At 33.2% G+C, this 17,359-nt stretch overlaps 1 protein-coding gene across 1 annotated transcript; it reads left to right on the top strand.

Annotated features, from left to right (window-relative positions):
• Positions 1–3,435: 3,435 nt before the first annotated feature.
• LOC111991804 (U3 small nucleolar RNA-associated protein 21 homolog) lies at positions 3,436–16,541 on the top strand. Its single transcript, XM_024023617.2, has 18 exons — positions 3,436–3,683; positions 3,766–3,793; positions 3,881–3,981; positions 5,321–5,524; positions 5,646–5,889; positions 6,507–6,682; positions 9,186–9,268; positions 9,672–9,744; positions 10,620–10,685; positions 11,098–11,140; positions 12,232–12,371; positions 12,702–12,914; positions 13,992–14,076; positions 14,217–14,511; positions 14,781–15,039; positions 15,189–15,411; positions 15,557–15,774; positions 16,008–16,541. The coding sequence occupies exons 1-18, from the start codon at positions 3,558–3,560 to the stop codon at positions 16,155–16,157; spliced, it is 2,727 nt and encodes a 908-aa protein (XP_023879385.1). The 5' UTR covers positions 3,436–3,557; the 3' UTR covers positions 16,158–16,541.
• Positions 16,542–17,359: the final 818 nt, after the last annotated feature.

Here is a 17,359-nt window from a genome sequence, read left to right as displayed (position 1 = left end):
TTTTTCTCTTTTTTATTTGCTCACCTTGTATTTTTCACATATATTCAGGAAAAATGTTTTTTTTTTTTTTTTCTCTTTTTTATTTTATTTTATTTTATCTTTATTTTTGTGTGGGTAAAGGGTTGGTTTTAATTTGCATTTATAACTCCTCTCTACACTGATCTATAACCCCTTTTTTTTAATAAAACAATCAGATTATGCGTCTCATTGATATGATTGTATAAGATTACTGTTTTTGTTACTCCATTAGCAATGTGAATTATTTGGATAGAAAAGAATAATTGAACTGTTGTTGGAGCAGGGCTAGACTAAGTTTGTATGATTAAATGGGAATTCTAACCAAGACGAAGTATTCTTCTGTTGTAAATCCATTGATCGTTTAAATTTAAGTTGTAATTTTGTAGTTGTCGTTCTAGTATACTTGTGTGCTAGAATAATTTTAATAGATCAATAAAAATGATATTTTACTTATAAGAAAATAGTTTTGATATGAACGAGTTCAGCTGGAGGGATGTGTTCTTTGATGTTCATCATAATGATGCCAACATATGGGATCCAGAATGTTTTAGAATTACTTCCTTGAAAAAAAGTTTTGTTACTTTGTGATATGAGTCCTTGTGATTTCGTACAAAAAAAAAGTGGCAGCAACATGTCTTTGGATCAATGACTAGAAATCACTGCAGGTAGTTGAAAAAATAAAAAAGAAGAAAGAAAGAAATCGTTGCAGGTAGAGTTTATCAATGCTAATTTGAAATAGGGGTGTGGCAATGGATGAAAATATATATACTATATTATAAAGGTTTGGGGGAAATTACATTGCCTTTCCAATTCATATAATATATTTTAAAATTGCAAAATTACATTTTAAATCCCATATTTAAGGGATGTAACAAATTAAATCATGTAGTTTCAAAAATAACAAATTAAATTCTGAATCTTAAGAAAATAACAAATTAAGCCTCGATTTTTCAGCAAAACGATATTGTGATATTGTGTTTGAAGTTTAACATAAGGTCAATAAATCTCAAAGTTTAATATTTTACTTCTTAATTTATAACTTTTTAAAACACCAAGGTCTAATATGCTTTTGAAATTGTGGAATTTAATCTTTTACTTTTTTTAAACCATAAGGTTTAATTTGTTGCCTTTGAAATTAGAGGGTTTGATTTGTTTGAGCCCTTGCACTACAGAATTTAAAGTACTTAAAACTATAAGGTTTAATTTGTTACCTTTGAAACTAGAGGGTTTGATTTATTTGAGCCTTTACACTATAGGATTTAAAGTAAAATATTAGGTAAAAGTTGTGTCATACTTGATGCCCTCTCATTTTATTTATTTAATATTATGAAATGCACTTTAAAAAAATTAAAAATTGTATAACATAATTTAACATTAAACTTATTAACATAGTTTACTTAACTGAAGCTCTGTTATAAGGGTTCATTATTTATTATATTTTAGTAAAAAAAAAAAATTTGGCCATGTAATTTGAAGAAATTTTAGAAAAGGAATCATTAAATAAAATTTAATTAAAAATTTTGGGTAAAATATTATTTTCGTCCCTAAACTATCACAAAAGTTCATTTTTCGTCTCTAAACTTTCAAAAGTTCTATTTTCGTCCCTAAACTATCACAAAAGTTCATTTTTCGTCCTTAAATTTTCAAAAGTTCTATTTTCGTCCCTAAATTTTCAAAAGTTCTGACGGAGTGCTGACGTGGCTTGACAGAGTGCTGATGTGGGAGGGACGAAAATCAATACGTTTGGAAAAGTTTAGGGAAGAAAATATAACTTTTGAAAGTTTAGGGACGAAAAACGAACTTTTGTGATAGTTTAGGGACGAAAATAGAACTTTTGAAAGTTTAGGGACGAAAATGATATTTTACCCAAAAAATTTTAAAATCATAATTTAATATGGTTACACCTTTTCTATAAATTATTTGCTTTAAAATTTTAATTATATATATAATATAAAATATCATTTAAAAATACTTTTCTATAAAACTTCCCCTTTATAATGATCATAATTTAGGATATAAAGTGTAATTTGAGATATAGTTTAGGAAGGCAAATTGTAATTTTTGGTGAAANAAAATTTTCATTTTAACCTATCATGTCTGATTCCATTTTTATATTGACCATGCGGTCTATTTTCGTTAGTAATCTACTGTTAAGTGCTTTTATATTTTTTCTCAAAAAAAAAAAAAAAAGTGCCTTTCATATTGACTACTTAATGACAATTAGCTTTAAAAATGTTGTAAAAGGCATGAATTTTATTATTACACGCATTTATATATTATGGATTGTCATATTATTTATAGAAATGATAGTAGGATCAATGTGAAAACATAATAATATATGAAAGGCCCAAAATGAAGATTGCCTTAACTTTTACTACCTCAACTATCACATACAACGTGATATCATTTTATTGGACATGCCAAACTCACATGACAAATTTATGTGACACTTAACTAAAAATACTGATAAGAGGGGATACAAACAAAATATAACTTCAAGAGGTAAAATTACAAATCTTGAATGTTTTCGTTGTAAAATCCAAAGACAAGTGGCTTGCCATGATGGAGACAAGACAATGGAGTGGGTCCTATTTGTGTTGAGTTATTACAAAAATGTCACTTAACTTAGTTTCCTAATACTCTAAAAACTCCCAAAAGTTGTTCTCATATCTCATTACTTATTCTCAATTTTTTGAGTAAAGAGCTATGAGAATTGAAAACAAAAACCAAACCAAACCAAACAATGACCTAGATGGTGGGGCTCACCAAAATTTGAGTGATGAGTGATAAAAATTGAGTGATAGGTGATGAAAATATAGCAAACCAAATATGTTCTTAACGTGCAATTAATTTGAGTGAAATTATCCTAGGTCATATATACAACAAAAAAAAAAAAAAAGATAAAAGAAAGAAAGAGAAATTACACTTTACTACTCTAAACTATGTCATAAATTACACTTTGTACTCTAAACTTTTCGAATGCACGTTTTATACTTTAAATTATAACCCTTCTTACACTTTGCACCTCAATGTTAAATTTGTCGTTAACTAGAATGGAAATATAAAATTTAAAGTGCAAAGTGTAATCAAGAGTATAATTTAGGTGGTAAAATGCGATTTCTTTTTTATTTTTAAGGGATTAAGAAAAGGGGCAATTGAGTATTTTTCACATTATGTGATACTTTTACATCCAAATTAACGAAAAACTTAATGTTAGGATGCAAAATGTAATAATGATCATAATTTAGGATATAAAGTGTAATTTGAGATATAGTTTAGGAAGGCAAATTGTAAGTTTTTGGTGAAATTTGAAATTTTTAGTCGGCCAAATAAAGAAAAAAAAAAAAAAATATATATATATATATATATGTGTGTGTGTGTGTGTATATATACACAAAAGAAAAAAGAAAAGCAGCAGCAAAGCGGATCAACAAAACACACCGTTTAGTGCTAGTATGTAAAACCCTAATCGCCTAAACCCCTCAAGTCTCTCTTTCTCCTTCTCTCGTATCTGCTCTCTCTGTGTATTGGTTCGAAAAATGGGAATATTCGAACCGTACAGAGCGATTGGATACATAACTAGCGGCGTCCCCTTCTCCGTTCAACGTTTAGGCACCGAAACCTTCGTCACCGTCAGCGTCGGCAAAGCTTTTCAAGTCTACAACGTACTCTCTCTCTCTCTCTCTCCCTCGATTTAATGCGAAAGAATGTTTGGTTCTTATCAATCTTCCCTTTTTGATTTTTCAGCGCGCCAAGCTTACTCTGGTTCTCGTCGGTAAGGTTATATATGCAAAAATATATATATCTGTGAATAATAATGATGTAATTTTGTGTGTTTACTTTTAAAAATCTATGAATGAAGGTCCTCAATTGGGCAAGAAGATCCGTGCTCTTGCTTCGTATCGCGACTACACATTCGTGGCATACGGGAATGAGATTGCGGTCGTTAAGCGTGCTCACCAGGTTTGTCTCTTTCGTAAATTTGTTAAAATTTGTTTTATTAGTCTCTAACTCACTTCGTGGTACACTAGTTTTGTATCTCCAATTACAACTGACCATCAAAGATATTATGGAAAAATGTCGGGTTTGTTTGTATAAGCGCCTTTTTTTAGGCTTCCAAATCAAAAACTTTCCATTTTGTTAATTATTTCATGTTCGCTTTCTTTATGGAAGTATTGATTATATAATGAGTATAATCTCCAAAATGATAAAAAAAACAGGCTTTGATTTTGCTTTTCACTTCTCTTGTTTCTTATTATTGACCGCCGGGAAAAATGTTGACTCTAACTTTTAAATAAATGCTAGTCTTGGACTTTCGTTTGCCGTGCAAATTTTTGTATAATCATGTTGTTCTCAAAATTGTTGTCGTGTTTTTGTGTGCGGTGAGGCATTGTTGAGTTGACTTGGGCTTAAATTGTCAAGTAAGTCAAGAAATTAAACCAGATAACTTAATGCCATACAAACAAACTGATAGACATGATTGTACTTGCACCAATTGTATGAAGTTGAGTAGGAGGATGTTCCATTCTAAATAGGAATGCATGATAATTTGGGACCAGCTCAATACAGTTTTAGGCCCAAGGCTATAGCTTTAAAGGACCATTTATATACTTAAATATCACTTAAATAATTTTTAGTTAATGTTTAAAATATTAAATATTTGTTTATGTATTTAAAATTGATTATCATTACTTTTTTATATGACTAATTCACTTAGTGGTAATTGGGTTGGATTTCTATTGAACCATAATTTGTTTTTGGGTAAATGCTAAAGCTACTACAAATTTTATTACGAAAAGCTTACAAACTAGCGTGGTAATGATTAATGAATGTGATTGGTGGCATTTGAACAAGATAATAAATGGGTATTTGAATTATTTCTTGTGATTGGTGACACGTCATTTTGTAAGACCTATGTAGTAAAATTTGTGGTATCTCTAGCATCACTTAATTTTTTGGGCCTTCTTAAGAGTGGAGGAAAAAATGTATTTTTAAAGTACAAAAAAAAAAAAAAAAAAAAAAAAAAAGTTATTGCCGCCCACATTTCAGGACCTTTCTCTAGTAGTAGGGGGCCTTGGGCCATGGCCTAGGCATAAGGTCGGCCCTGTGATCATTCTTCATCCAATGGTCAATGTGGCCGTCCGGACACTTCTTAGAAAGCTGTCAAATGTCAATCCTGCAAAAAATTTTGTTAGTTTTAAAGTATCTAACTGAGATTTTATTTTGTTATGTTAAAGCGATTTCCACCATACAAGTAGCAAGATTTGTGCATGTATAGTACTGAAAATGATATATTTAACAGGTAGCGACTTGGAGTGCGCATAACGCTAAAGTCAATTCGTTGCTGTTGTTTGGAGAACATGTCCTTAGTGTTGATGTGGAAGGTAACATGTTCATATGGGCATTTAAAGGAATTGACCAGCCTTCTGCTCCTGTTGGACACATCATGCTAGATGATAAGTTTAGTCCTAGCTGTATAGTGCATCCAGACACCTACTTGAATAAGGTAACCACTTCTTCTTTGTTCCTACAAACATTTAGGTGTCATAAAAGTTATATCACATGGATGGGGTTGCCTATCGCTCATTTCTAGAAAGAACCTCTTATCAAGAAGCACTGCAACACAGGTTCTTCTTGGGAGCCAGGAAGGTTCTTTGCAGCTTTGGAACATTAGCACAAAGAAAAAAATTTATGAGTTCAAGGGATGGAACTCATCTATATCTAGTTGTGTTTCATCACCAGCACTTGATGTCATTGCAGTCGGCTGTGCTGATGGAAAGATTCATGTTCTCAACATTCGCTATGATGAAGAGTTGGTTACCTTCTCGCATTCTACACGGGGTGCTGTAACAGCCTTATCTTTTAGCACAGGTAAGAGCTTGAAGCTTTTGATATAATATTGTAATTGTAAAGGCGTTTTTAATGTCAGCATGGTGTCATCAAGGATACTGTGCTAGATTTGGAGTTTTGTATGTTGATGAACATATTTATTTTTCATATGTAGTCTATGCTTTTGCTAGGCTTAGCAAATAACTTTTACATTTTTGCTAGATTATGCTGCAATGGTTTTATTCTTTGTGCGTGTGTATTGTTAATCACAATCACCAAATTTTGAAGCTAATTGTTGCAACTAGTAAAGCCAAGTTGCATTTTCCATTGCTATACAGCCTTTAAAGTTGAACTATTCTTTGTTACATTACTTATCCAGAGGAGTATTCTTTAGAGATTTTACAGATAATCTCCTTGCCTTTTCTCCCAATTGTATATTGTGTTATAATTCTGTAATAAGTATCACCGCTTATACCAATGGAAGTCAATCTCGGAACTTCATTTGATGATTGTTGTCTCCCCCTACCCTCTTCCTTTTTCTTTTGAATTATGAGATGCTCTCTCTCTCTCTCTCTCTCTCTCTCTCTCTCTCTCTCTCGATGTTTATTTTTGAACTTAGGATGTGGTTTCTGCTTTTGTTTATATACTATGCTTTGTAGATGGACAGCCTCTTCTAGCATCTGGAGGCTCATCTGGTGTCATTAGCATATGGAATCTTGAGAAGAGAAGGCTTCAATCAGTCATACGAGAGGCTCATGATTGTTCGATAATTTCACTGCATTTTTTTGCTAATGAGCCTGTCTTAATGAGTTCATCAGCAGACAATTCTATTAAAGTAAGATGAATGAAGTGTCCTTTCTTGGTGTTTATAGTGAATCTTAGTGCAGGCAGAATATTGTATAAGATACATAATTTAAACATGATTTTACCTTCACTGAAGAGTCTTAAACTAAGCATATCATTTTACATTAAGTTGTTATTTGTCTTTCAACTTTTCATATGGGCCTATTAGTGCAGCCAGAATATTGTATAAGATACATAATTTAAACTTGATTTTACCTTCAATGAAGATTCTTAAACTAAGCATATCATTTTACATTAAGTTGTTCTTTGTCTTTCAACTTTTCATATGGGCCTCAAAGCTATTCCAAATCAAGTTGATTCGAAAGTCTTGTGTTGAAATTTTTTACTCCGAAAAGGATATTAGAGTTTTTCTATGTAATCTTTGTGCCAAGCTTCTCATGTTGTTTTAGTTAATCCACATCTTTCATCAGGCATGGTAATCATCTTTAACATAATTTTGTGTTGCATTTTGATGAATTTTACATAAAATTGATTTGAGACATAGGGTGAAAGTTAAAACATTATAAATTTAGAATATATCATTCTCATGCTTTGGTGTTTCCATTATGACGTATGTAGCATTAGCAAAAAATGGCATCTTTTATGAGGATTTGTGGGTCTGTTGATCAAAAGGACTTGAGTGTTGACGTAGTAGTGATCTGGCAAAGTTAGGAGATGAAGAGATAAGTACTTAACAATTAAAAAAAAAGTAGATGAAGAGATGACCATTCTCTCACCACAAGTCATGCATTGTCTTTTTAGTGGATATTTGTTTTAGGAAATCAAGAGGTGGTTATAGGTTGCGTATCTCTTATATTTATAGCTTTTGATGCAGTAAAGCTTCATTGTAAATAAAGAAGGAAATACGAAAGGTTAGGATATCTTTGCACATGGAAATACGAAAGCTAATAATTTTGAAATCACAAAGACTGTTGAACATTGTAGGTGAAGAGTTTTTCCAAAAGTATTCTTTATATTAGAGTTGCATTTCTTAGCCAGGAAGTTTACTTCAGTGTTGACTAATCCTTTGAGTCCCTTCATAGGAAATTCTCTTGCAGAAGTGAGTTCCCTTGATCTTTCTATATACTGGCATATGTCTCTATTTACTCCTGTCATCACCATTGGCCCTTACAATTAGTGTAATAAAATGTCTCTTAACAATGACATTAGAAATTTGTTGTAATTGCCATATTTTAAGCCATACAGTAAGACTAGAAGCCTGGTTTTGATAGAATTATCATAGTCAACACTCAACAGGTTTGGAGGGAGCATATACATGCATATCATTATTACTTATACATGCTACACCCGCTCCTATGTGGTGGAGCAGGTTCAAAGGGAACATCTGTGAGAGTTTGGCCACAACAGGTGATGGAGAAGGAGTTTGAACATACGTTTAATGATTGTTATATGTAGAATAGAAAAGGAAAAAGCCCTATCTTACCACTGAGAATAATTGAGCGTGGGCATTCATTTAAGTTGGTGGCCGAACTAGTTTCCATACTGTTACCAAAGCACGCACGGCGTCCTCAAAGATCTTTAGTTCCTCTCTCACAATCCCTATTCATTATTTTAAGAAATTTTTAAAAATTAAATGATGATGTGTTTTCTTCTCTTCATTATATGGTTAATAGTGTCACTTCTAGAGGAAGAGAAACATAATTTTGGTTAGTTGGTGTTTCATGTGTAAGTAGGATGGGGAGACGGTGAGTCATTTACTATTACAATGCCTTTTTGCAAGTGAATTATGGGATATAGTTTTTGGGTTATTTGGAGTTCATTCTTTTATAAGTATTTGTAAACTATTAAAATTGGAAAAGCGTATACAGAAAGTATACAGATATTTGAGTTGTTTGGAGTTCATTGGGCGATGCCTAGGATGTTGTAGATTTACTAGCTTTCTGCAAGGCTGGTTGGGAAGACATAGAAATAGTGCAATTTGGAAGGCCATTTCTCATTGTGTGATGTGGTGCATTTGGCATGAAAAAAATGCTAGAATTTTTGAGGGATGTGAGCAGTCCGAGCAGTCCATCTTAGAAGTGAGGATGCAATTTTTCTGAACTTTTTTTGAGTGGATGATGGCTACAGGAGAATATACCTTCTATAATCTATTAGAGTTTATGGATCATTGTAAACTTAGAACTTATGTGCTATGTATTTAGTATACCCCCCTGTATACTTGATGTTTCAGTTTTCTATTCAATAAAATTATTACTTATTAAAAAAAAAAAAGTCAGTTCTAGTGCTTAATTTTGCGCACTCTATGAAATCATAATTGAATTTGGTTAATTTCAACCTTTTTTGTTAGCAATTTAAGTTAGATATTATATGGTATCAGATGACACAGTAAATGAATATTTAACAACCTTGTTTTCTTTGTGGATATTAATTGTTTAACTGCTAGGGTGAGTTCATCTTGCAAATTTTATGGATGTATGTTACTTCTATCCTACATGAAAATTAATATCTGACCCTTTTTTTTTTCCCCTTTTCAGATGTGGATTTTTGACACAAGTGATGGAGATCCCCGTCTTCTTCGCTTTCGAAGTGGACATAGTGCTCCTCCACTTTGCATAAGGTAATAATGCTTTGCCATAATTCTGTAATAGGTATGAAATTTTGAGCTCATTAATGTCATTATTATTTTACTCCAGAACCTTCCGTCTGTATATCATTAAAGGGTTTATACTTGCTAAGGAAAAGCCCTTATAGGATTCACAAATTCCCAAACATTGATTGGGTGCTCTTTCTTTCTTGATTGTAGTGCAGTCACATGAACCTGAGAACTTTTCCTAGAATCTTCTAATTCCCACAAATTACTTAACAAAACAAAAGTTCAATGTGAATCCAGCTTCACCATGGTTTTTTTGCCCTTTTTTTTTTGTCTAGCTTATGCTTTTGCTTACTCAACACTGTTAGAATGTACATTTGCATTCCTCATGGCATCCTTTCTGGTTTTGAGTTTTAGTCATATTTCACAGATTTTATGCAAATGGGAGGCATATTCTATCAGCTGGGCAGGATCGTGCCTTTCGCCTTTTCTCTGTAATTCAGGTTTGGCATCAGTTACCAATACAATACATTGTTGTTGTTGTGTGTGCATGCACCTAGTGGGTTTTGAACCCACAACATCACCCTCCACCTCCACTTGTGGGGAGGAATTGTCATTTGAGTTGGCTTACCAAAACACAGTGATACTTTTATGTTTCTTTTTTCTGGACTACACAATACGTTGTGTTTTTTTTTTTTGTTTTTAGGGGAAAAAGTAACAACTTCTCTTTGTTCTGTGGACAATGTTTAGTATGCTTATTATTTTGGGAAAATTTCACTTTACCCCTCTAAATTATACCCCCTTTAGACTTACCCCTCTAAACTATGAGAATGCATACTTACCCCCTAAACTATTACCCGTGTAACACTTGCCCCTCTATACACGAGATCTGGGGTTCGAACCTTGTCTACATAAAAAACCATGTGTTTTTTGAGATCAATAAAATTTTTACTTATCAAAAAAAAAAAAAAAAAAACCATGCGCTGTCTTGGCTTGATGGTAAAGATCAATTATTATGGAGTGGATGCCATAAGTTGAAATTCTATTGTACCTATCAGAATAACGTTAATTGCCAATTAAGTAATATTATATGATCTACTTGTGTGCATGTGTTTGAATGCCTAAATGTGGTTGTTTTTGAAGTTTTTACTCTTTTATATTTTTTTGGATTGTTCGATAGTTGGGAGAGGGGGGATTTAAACTTTGGATGTCTCCGTTGGAAACTCTAGGAGGTGCCAATTGAGCTACTAAGCTCTTGGCATGTTTTTACTCTTCTTAAAGTTTCTTTGAACTGTTATTGTTTGTTTCTAAGTGATGTCCACTTTAGTTATGCCTGCAAATTTTGTTTCTTTACCTCTATAGTTTTACTTGTGTATAGGATCAGCAAAGTAGGGAGCTTTCTCAACGTCATGTATCTAAGCGAGCCAAGAAACTGAGGGTGAAGGTATGACTGATGAGTTGGTACTTTTCACCCTTATTTATCATATTACTAAGTTCATTTGTATTATTGCTTCTGCTGTATTTCTTCTGCAAGTTTAGTGTGAAGTTTTAAATTGTGAAGGCTTAACTAAAACATCTCCAGGCATAGCATAAGTTACTTCAAAAGTTTCCTCCCTGCTACAGCAGTGATATATATAATTCTTCATTACTTGTTCTATTACAAATCTTTAGAAGGTCGTGTTTTGTATATCATGGATGTTCGTAAGCAAGCTCATGTACCACAGTCCTTAAAATCTTTTCAGAAAAATGCTTGATGGTTAGGGAGTTTATCATTTTTTTTAACCCTGAACTGCAATCTTGTTTTAGTTGTTAAGTTTTACCAAGCACTTAGTTTTTATTTGTTGATTATTTTTCAGGAAGAAGAGATAAAATTGAAGCCTGTTATTGCATTCGATTGTGGTAAGGTCTTCTTATGAGAGTTCTTTCAATGATTTTTGGTTACATCTTGATGTAATTGAGATGTGAAAAGGCTAATGCATTCAGTACTAATAACTGAAAAAAAAGTACAATAACCGAAAGGTTTTCTGATTTTGGTCCTTTCATTTCGTGGCCTATAGTGGCCGTTTCTTTTAATAGTAGGTTTTTAGGTTATGGGTCAAATGTCCATGGGTCAAATGTCCTTATCTCACCATCCTTATTGAGTATCTAGACTTGGCTGCATTATGTGTATATATATATATATATATTCCCCCCGCCTTTTTTGCCAATCTGGTACTTTGCAGGGTATTTCTGTTAAACTAAATGCTTACATTCATCTATGTCAATTCATGTCTGGTTACTTAGCCAACCATTTCATCCTTCTCTTTCTTTAGTCCTTTTAGCTAGACAATCTTTGCAACCATTGTTTATTATAGTGTGCTAACTATTGATTGAAGCTGCCTATGGTCATCTTGTTGCACACTGATGGTGCATTTCTCTTCTCACAAATGAGTCATTTTGGATTACATTCTTTATTTACATGCTACTCATACCTACTTCTTTTGAATAAGTAATATGAAGTTTTATTAGAATGCGTAGATGCTCATGCATACTAGATTACAAAAGGTTTCCTGAATGAATTAATCTAAGATTTAAGAAATCAATAAAGTCTTAAGATGAAGGAGTGGATAAAAGCACTAGACCACTACTACAGGGTGAAATAAGGCTTAATGTACTTATTAAAAAGAAAGAAAGAAGGCTTAATGCTATTTTTGTTTGAGTTGTTGAGGTCTGGAATAAGAACGGTAAAATTGATATTTGTATGTATTTACTTTGGTCCTTTTTCTATTTAATCATCATGTGTATATTCTTATCAACCATTGAGCTTATTTTTATATCTTGTGTCAGCTACTTTATCATGAAATAAATGCCTAAAATTTAGTTGCAATTAGTACTTTATTATCTGACCTTAGCTGAAATGGAAGCCTTTTCTGCTAAATGACTTAATCCGTGGATTTTTCCTTATAAAATGTATTGATTTACTAATTTTTATTTTGTCAAATCAACTTTAGCTGAAATCAGAGAGCGGGATTGGTGCAATGTGGTAACATGTCATATGGATACTGCTCAGGCATACGTGTGGCAACTTCAAAACTTTGTTCTTGGCGAACATATTCTAAATCCATGTCCAGAAAATCCAACCCCTGTTAAGGTTAGAGTTTCATTCTACTTCTCATTTTCATTTATTATTTTCTTATGTGGAAGGATTTTAGATTTCCATGATGTACAAAACCCATTTCTATCGACGGAAAAAATGAGTTGTTTATTTATTTTTGCTTCATCTGATTAGCCAAAGTTTTGTGATTTAGGAAAGCACATGTATCTTGACAAGTCAATGTGATTTGTTAGTATTTCTGAATATCACCAAATGGGCAATGAAAATATGATTGAGAACTGAAAAGTTGTGGCAAACGACTCCTATAGTGCTTAATCTTTTAACTTTAAAATCAAGTAGTTGATTATTGCTTTTATTTGGTGGCAGGCCTGTGCAATCAGTGCATGTGGCAATTTTGCTGTGTTAGGGACAGCAGGTGGTTGGATTGAGCGATTCAACCTTCAATCAGGAATCAGCCGTGGCAGCTACTTGGATACATCAGAAAGAAGAAGCTGTGCCCATGATGGGGAAGTGACTGGAGTTGCTTGTGATTCAACAAATACCCTCATGATAAGTGCAGGCTATAGTGGAGATATAAAGGTCTTTATTTCTTACTCCCAAGATATATCCTTTTTTCATATAGGTTGTAATTGTGAACTTTCATTTTTGGCTAATGCTTTAATGTCATCATCCAAAGGTCTGTTTGTTTTAGCTTAAAATACCATCTTATTTTCATTGCTAGCCTATGTACAACTTTTTAAAGCCTGTACGTTTATATAACTTATTTTTTTAAACAAAATAAGCCAATGAAAATGAGCTCATCTAAGCACACTATATGGTGTGGAGTGAGTTTAGGAAAAACAAAAACAATAAAATTTATTAGTCTTAGTTATCGTATAAAATTACTTATCAAAAAAAAAAAAAAAGTTATTGTATAAAATTAGCTAATCTCTTTGCTGCCTTTGAATTTTTGCTCTTTGACTGACCAATTTTATATCTAAAACTCCTTTCCTACTTTATTTAACTGAGGCAATTATATTTTTTGGTAATTCGGTAGTTGGGGGAGGGGAGATTTGAACCTTGGATGACTCCGTTAGAAACACAGTTAAGCTATTAGGCTCTTGGTTTAAATAGAGGCAATTACTGTAATTTGAATTCTGAAAGTTTGAGTATATGCTTCTTGCATTGACTTTACATTTCTGAGTCTTGAATGTAATGATTAGCATGGGTTAAGCTCGAGAAACATATCAACTTCAACTTCTCTCTCTCTCTCTCTCTCTCTCTCTCTATATATATATATATATATATGGTGCAAGGTCTTCTGTTACCTAATGTGTGATAACCATAACACAAAGGTCGTAGGAAAGGAATTTTCTCCTGTCCAATCTGATGCCTCTGCTGACTCTTGATTGGATTTTTCTTGGGTCCAAATATCTGTTATGATATATTAAGACTGTCCATATTTATATGGCTTTCATGGTGCACTAGTAAGGGTTGGGAGGTTATTTATTTATTAATTTAATTTTTATTTTTATTTAAAATTTTTGGGTGCCAATGGGTTGGGTTGGATCTCCAGCTTATAATTATAATGCTTTGTACATCATACAGAAAAATCTTTGTTTATGATCAATTAATTTCTGCTGGAAAGTTCAATTCCTCCAATGTTCTAATGTGCAGGTATGGGATTTCAAGGGACGCGAACTAAAATCCAGATGGGAAATTGGTTGTTCCGTTGTTAAGATTGTTTACCATCGCCCTAATGGTAACTTTTATGCTGATTTTCTGTTGTTATCAATTTTTTACTTTATTATTGTTCTCTGTCTTGCTTTTCTGATCTCTAACGCTTATAATATTATTCCTTGGATGAAATTGTGATCAAGCTATTTTTGACATAATTTTCAGGTCTATTGGCTACCGTGGCAGATGATTTAATTATCCGCTTGTTTGATGTTGTGGCATTAAGAATGGTTCGTAAATTTGAAGGTCATACAGATCGCATTACAGATTTGTGTTTCAGTGAGGATGGGAAATGGCTCTTGTCATCCAGTATGGACGGAAGTCTTCGAATCTGGGATGTTATCCTAGCAAGACAGATAGATGCACTACAGGTTGATGTGTCTATCACAGCGTTGTGTCTGTCACCCAATATGGATGTTTTAGCAACTACCCATGTTGATCAAAATGGGGTATACCTATGGTAAGTTTGTAGTTATGTCTTACGTTTTGCTTTCAAATGGCATTCCTGATATGTATAGTGTCACACAAAAAGGTAAAATGAATGTTATTAATGTGATTGTAACTGTATCTTTTCTTCCAACTACTATAGGATCAAAATGAAATTAATAATAATATTATGACATTGTAAAAGAATTTAGCATGCAACATGCAGTATGTTGACTGTGGTAGGTTTTCTTGCCCTATTTTTATAGTAGAAGAAGAGAAATTCATAGCAGACAATTTTATCAGGGTAAATCAGGCAATGTTTTCTGGAGCTTCAAATGTCAATTCTTATGCAAGTGGAAAAGAAGTTGTGAGCGTTAAGCTGCCATCTGTCTCTTCGATGGAAAGTTCTCAAGTTGAGGATTCTGATCAGGCCGTTGTGAACCACTTAGAGTCTAAGGAGGCTTCTTTTACTACTCCAGATCAGCAAATCCCAGATCTAGTTACTCTTTCATTACTGCCAAAGAGTCAGTGGCAGAGCTTGATCAATCTAGATATCATAAAGGTCTCTTCTTGTCTCCATTCTTAATTGTTCTCATTCTAACTTGATAACCCAACTAAGAAAAGAAGGATAATATCCATCTGTATCATGGTTTTCCTTGTATGAGTGGATGGTTACTTATTAGTTCTTTGTCATGAACATGCAACTTCCAGGTTCGTAATAAACCAATAGAGCCTCCAAAGAAACCCGAAAAGGCTCCTTTCTTCTTGCCTTCTGTTCCATCTCTCTCTGGAGAAATATTGTTTAACCCTAGTAAGACAGCAAATGAGGAGAAGGATACTAAAGTTAATGAGGTGGAAAACAAGAGGAGGGAATCTGATATGCCACCATCCCAATTTTTGCAACATCTTCAGTCCTCTATGGAGATGAAAAATTGTAAGTATGCCAAACACTAATTCGATTATTTCTGAATGTTGTGAATCATCAATCATGAATTGGTGGTGTTTCCCCTCCTGGTGGTAGTGTAACATCTTCGGAAGCACATCACTGGTCTTATTTTTGTGTACTTCATATTTTGCAGTTTCAGCATTTACTGATTATATTAAAGGTTTATCTCCATCAACTTTGGACATGGAACTTCGAATGCTTCAAATTATAGATGATGACGATGATCAGCAAGAACCAGATGAAAGACCAGAGTTGTTTTCAATAGAACTACTTTTGGATTACTTTATACATGAGATTTCCTGCAGAAACAATTTTGAGTTCATTCAAGCTGTCATCAGGTTGTTTCTGAAGGTATAGATCTTTTCCTCCTTTTTTTGTTTATTTTTTATAAGATAAAATTTTATTGAATAGGGAAGATATGTCATGTAGTACACAGCAATCCAATCTTTTCTTGTTTTTAAGTTGAGCAATATCAAAGTTAAATGAAAGGAAATGTACCAACTAGTCATGCTTCCAGATTTGGATGGTTCTAGTTGGTGTGGGAATGATTATTGAGGCTAACATCTTTTCCTGTTTCTGGCTAGATTCATGGTGAAACAATTAGGCGTCAGTCAAGATTACAGGAAAAGGCGAGGAAGCTTCTTGATATTCAGAGCACAGTATGGCAAGGAGTAGATAAATTGTTCCAAAGTGCTAGATGTATGGTCACTTTTCTTAGCAATTCACAATTTTAGCTGTCCTGAGGTAGCAGCTCATATATTGTAATGCCTCCCCAATTTTGTTTGCTAATTTGGCTAATTTATTGCGAAAGTAGGAATAGTGTCATAGTTACAGAAATCATCATGGCATAGATTAGATGGAGCTGAGACTGCACGTAGTAGTAAATTTTATTTAAAAGGTTCCATGTATTTCAATGGATATATCAATCAAGGAACGTAGTGTGTGCGCGCACACTCGCTCATGTGTTATTACTGGTGGATGAGTCTTCATGTCATGATATGTTGTAAGCTATAGCTCAACTCCATATGATACTGATACCCCAGGAAAAAAGGGAGAAAATTTAAAATATTCATCCTAGCCTGTCAAATTGTGCTAATCTACTTTGAGTTTTTGTTTTATTCTTCATTTCATTCCACACTGATTCCCTTCTTATTTTGGTTGGCATGAGTTCCCTACTATTGTAAGTAGATAACAATTTTATCTCAATCGAGTTTTTCAATCTATCTCATACAAAAGGTAAAAGAGGGTAAGCATGGAAATAAGTTTCTCTGAAACATTTTGGTTACGCATCTTCATCGCAGGCACCAAGAGCAGTCATTTTCAGCTTGTAATGCATTTCGGTCTTGTGGCCACTTGATACAAGTAGTTGTACCCAAGTCATGTTTAGATAGTGTCTTCCTAGACGGTAAACTAGACTTTTAGCCCTACAGAATCGAAAAAATAGTTGGATTGAATTCTAGGCAACAAATTTTGTTAGAAGGAACTAAGTTACGAAGACAATTGGTATTGTGATTGTGATTACTGGTAAGCTATGGTTGTTGATTTCTTACAATTATTTAGGTTTGATAGCTAAAAGATGACTTGGGTCAGTGTCAGGGAATAGATTTCAAAGCAGTGTCACGGTCATTTGATTATTCCACCTATTCACTTTAGCGGCAAAGGAAGTTGGAGATTTTGTAGATAATATCTATAATCATGGTCATATGTGTTTGGTATTAGTTATTTTGTTTAGTTTTTGGTTTTTATATACAACTTTTAAACCTTCATTTTTTTTCTTTCCTTTTTTTAAAGTTTTTAAGTATGCTTAACAAAAAGCTAAATAAGTGGACCACCTAGAAGTCCCAACGGGCTATAATATATGCAAGTGGTTCCATTGTGATCCATCTGATGGCCAAGTGCCAGCTGATCATTATGCATAGCTTGATTAAACAGATTA

The sequence above is a fragment of the Quercus suber genome, unplaced genomic scaffold, assembly GCF_002906115.3.
Source record: "Quercus suber isolate HL8 unplaced genomic scaffold, Cork oak 2.0 scaffold_246, whole genome shotgun sequence".
Taxonomy (NCBI): domain Eukaryota; kingdom Viridiplantae; phylum Streptophyta; class Magnoliopsida; order Fagales; family Fagaceae; genus Quercus; species Quercus suber.
The sequence above is the reverse complement of the archived record's forward strand: the minus strand, read 5'-3'. Positions and strand labels throughout refer to the sequence as shown.

What these genes read in the sequence shown, in the direction of transcription:
- LOC111991804 (XM_024023617.2), top strand. Translation starts at nt 3,558, where the DNA reads ATGGGAATATTCGAACCGTACAGAGCGATTGGATACATAACTAGCGGC. An exon ending in CCAAGAAACTGAGGGTGAAG is followed by an intron (nt 10,686 to 11,097) that starts GTATGACTGATG and finishes ATTATTTTTCAG; the next exon opens with GAAGAAGAGATAAAATTGAA. An exon ending in AAAATCCAACCCCTGTTAAG is followed by an intron (nt 12,372 to 12,701) that starts GTTAGAGTTTCA and finishes ATTTGGTGGCAG; the next exon opens with GCCTGTGCAATCAGTGCATG.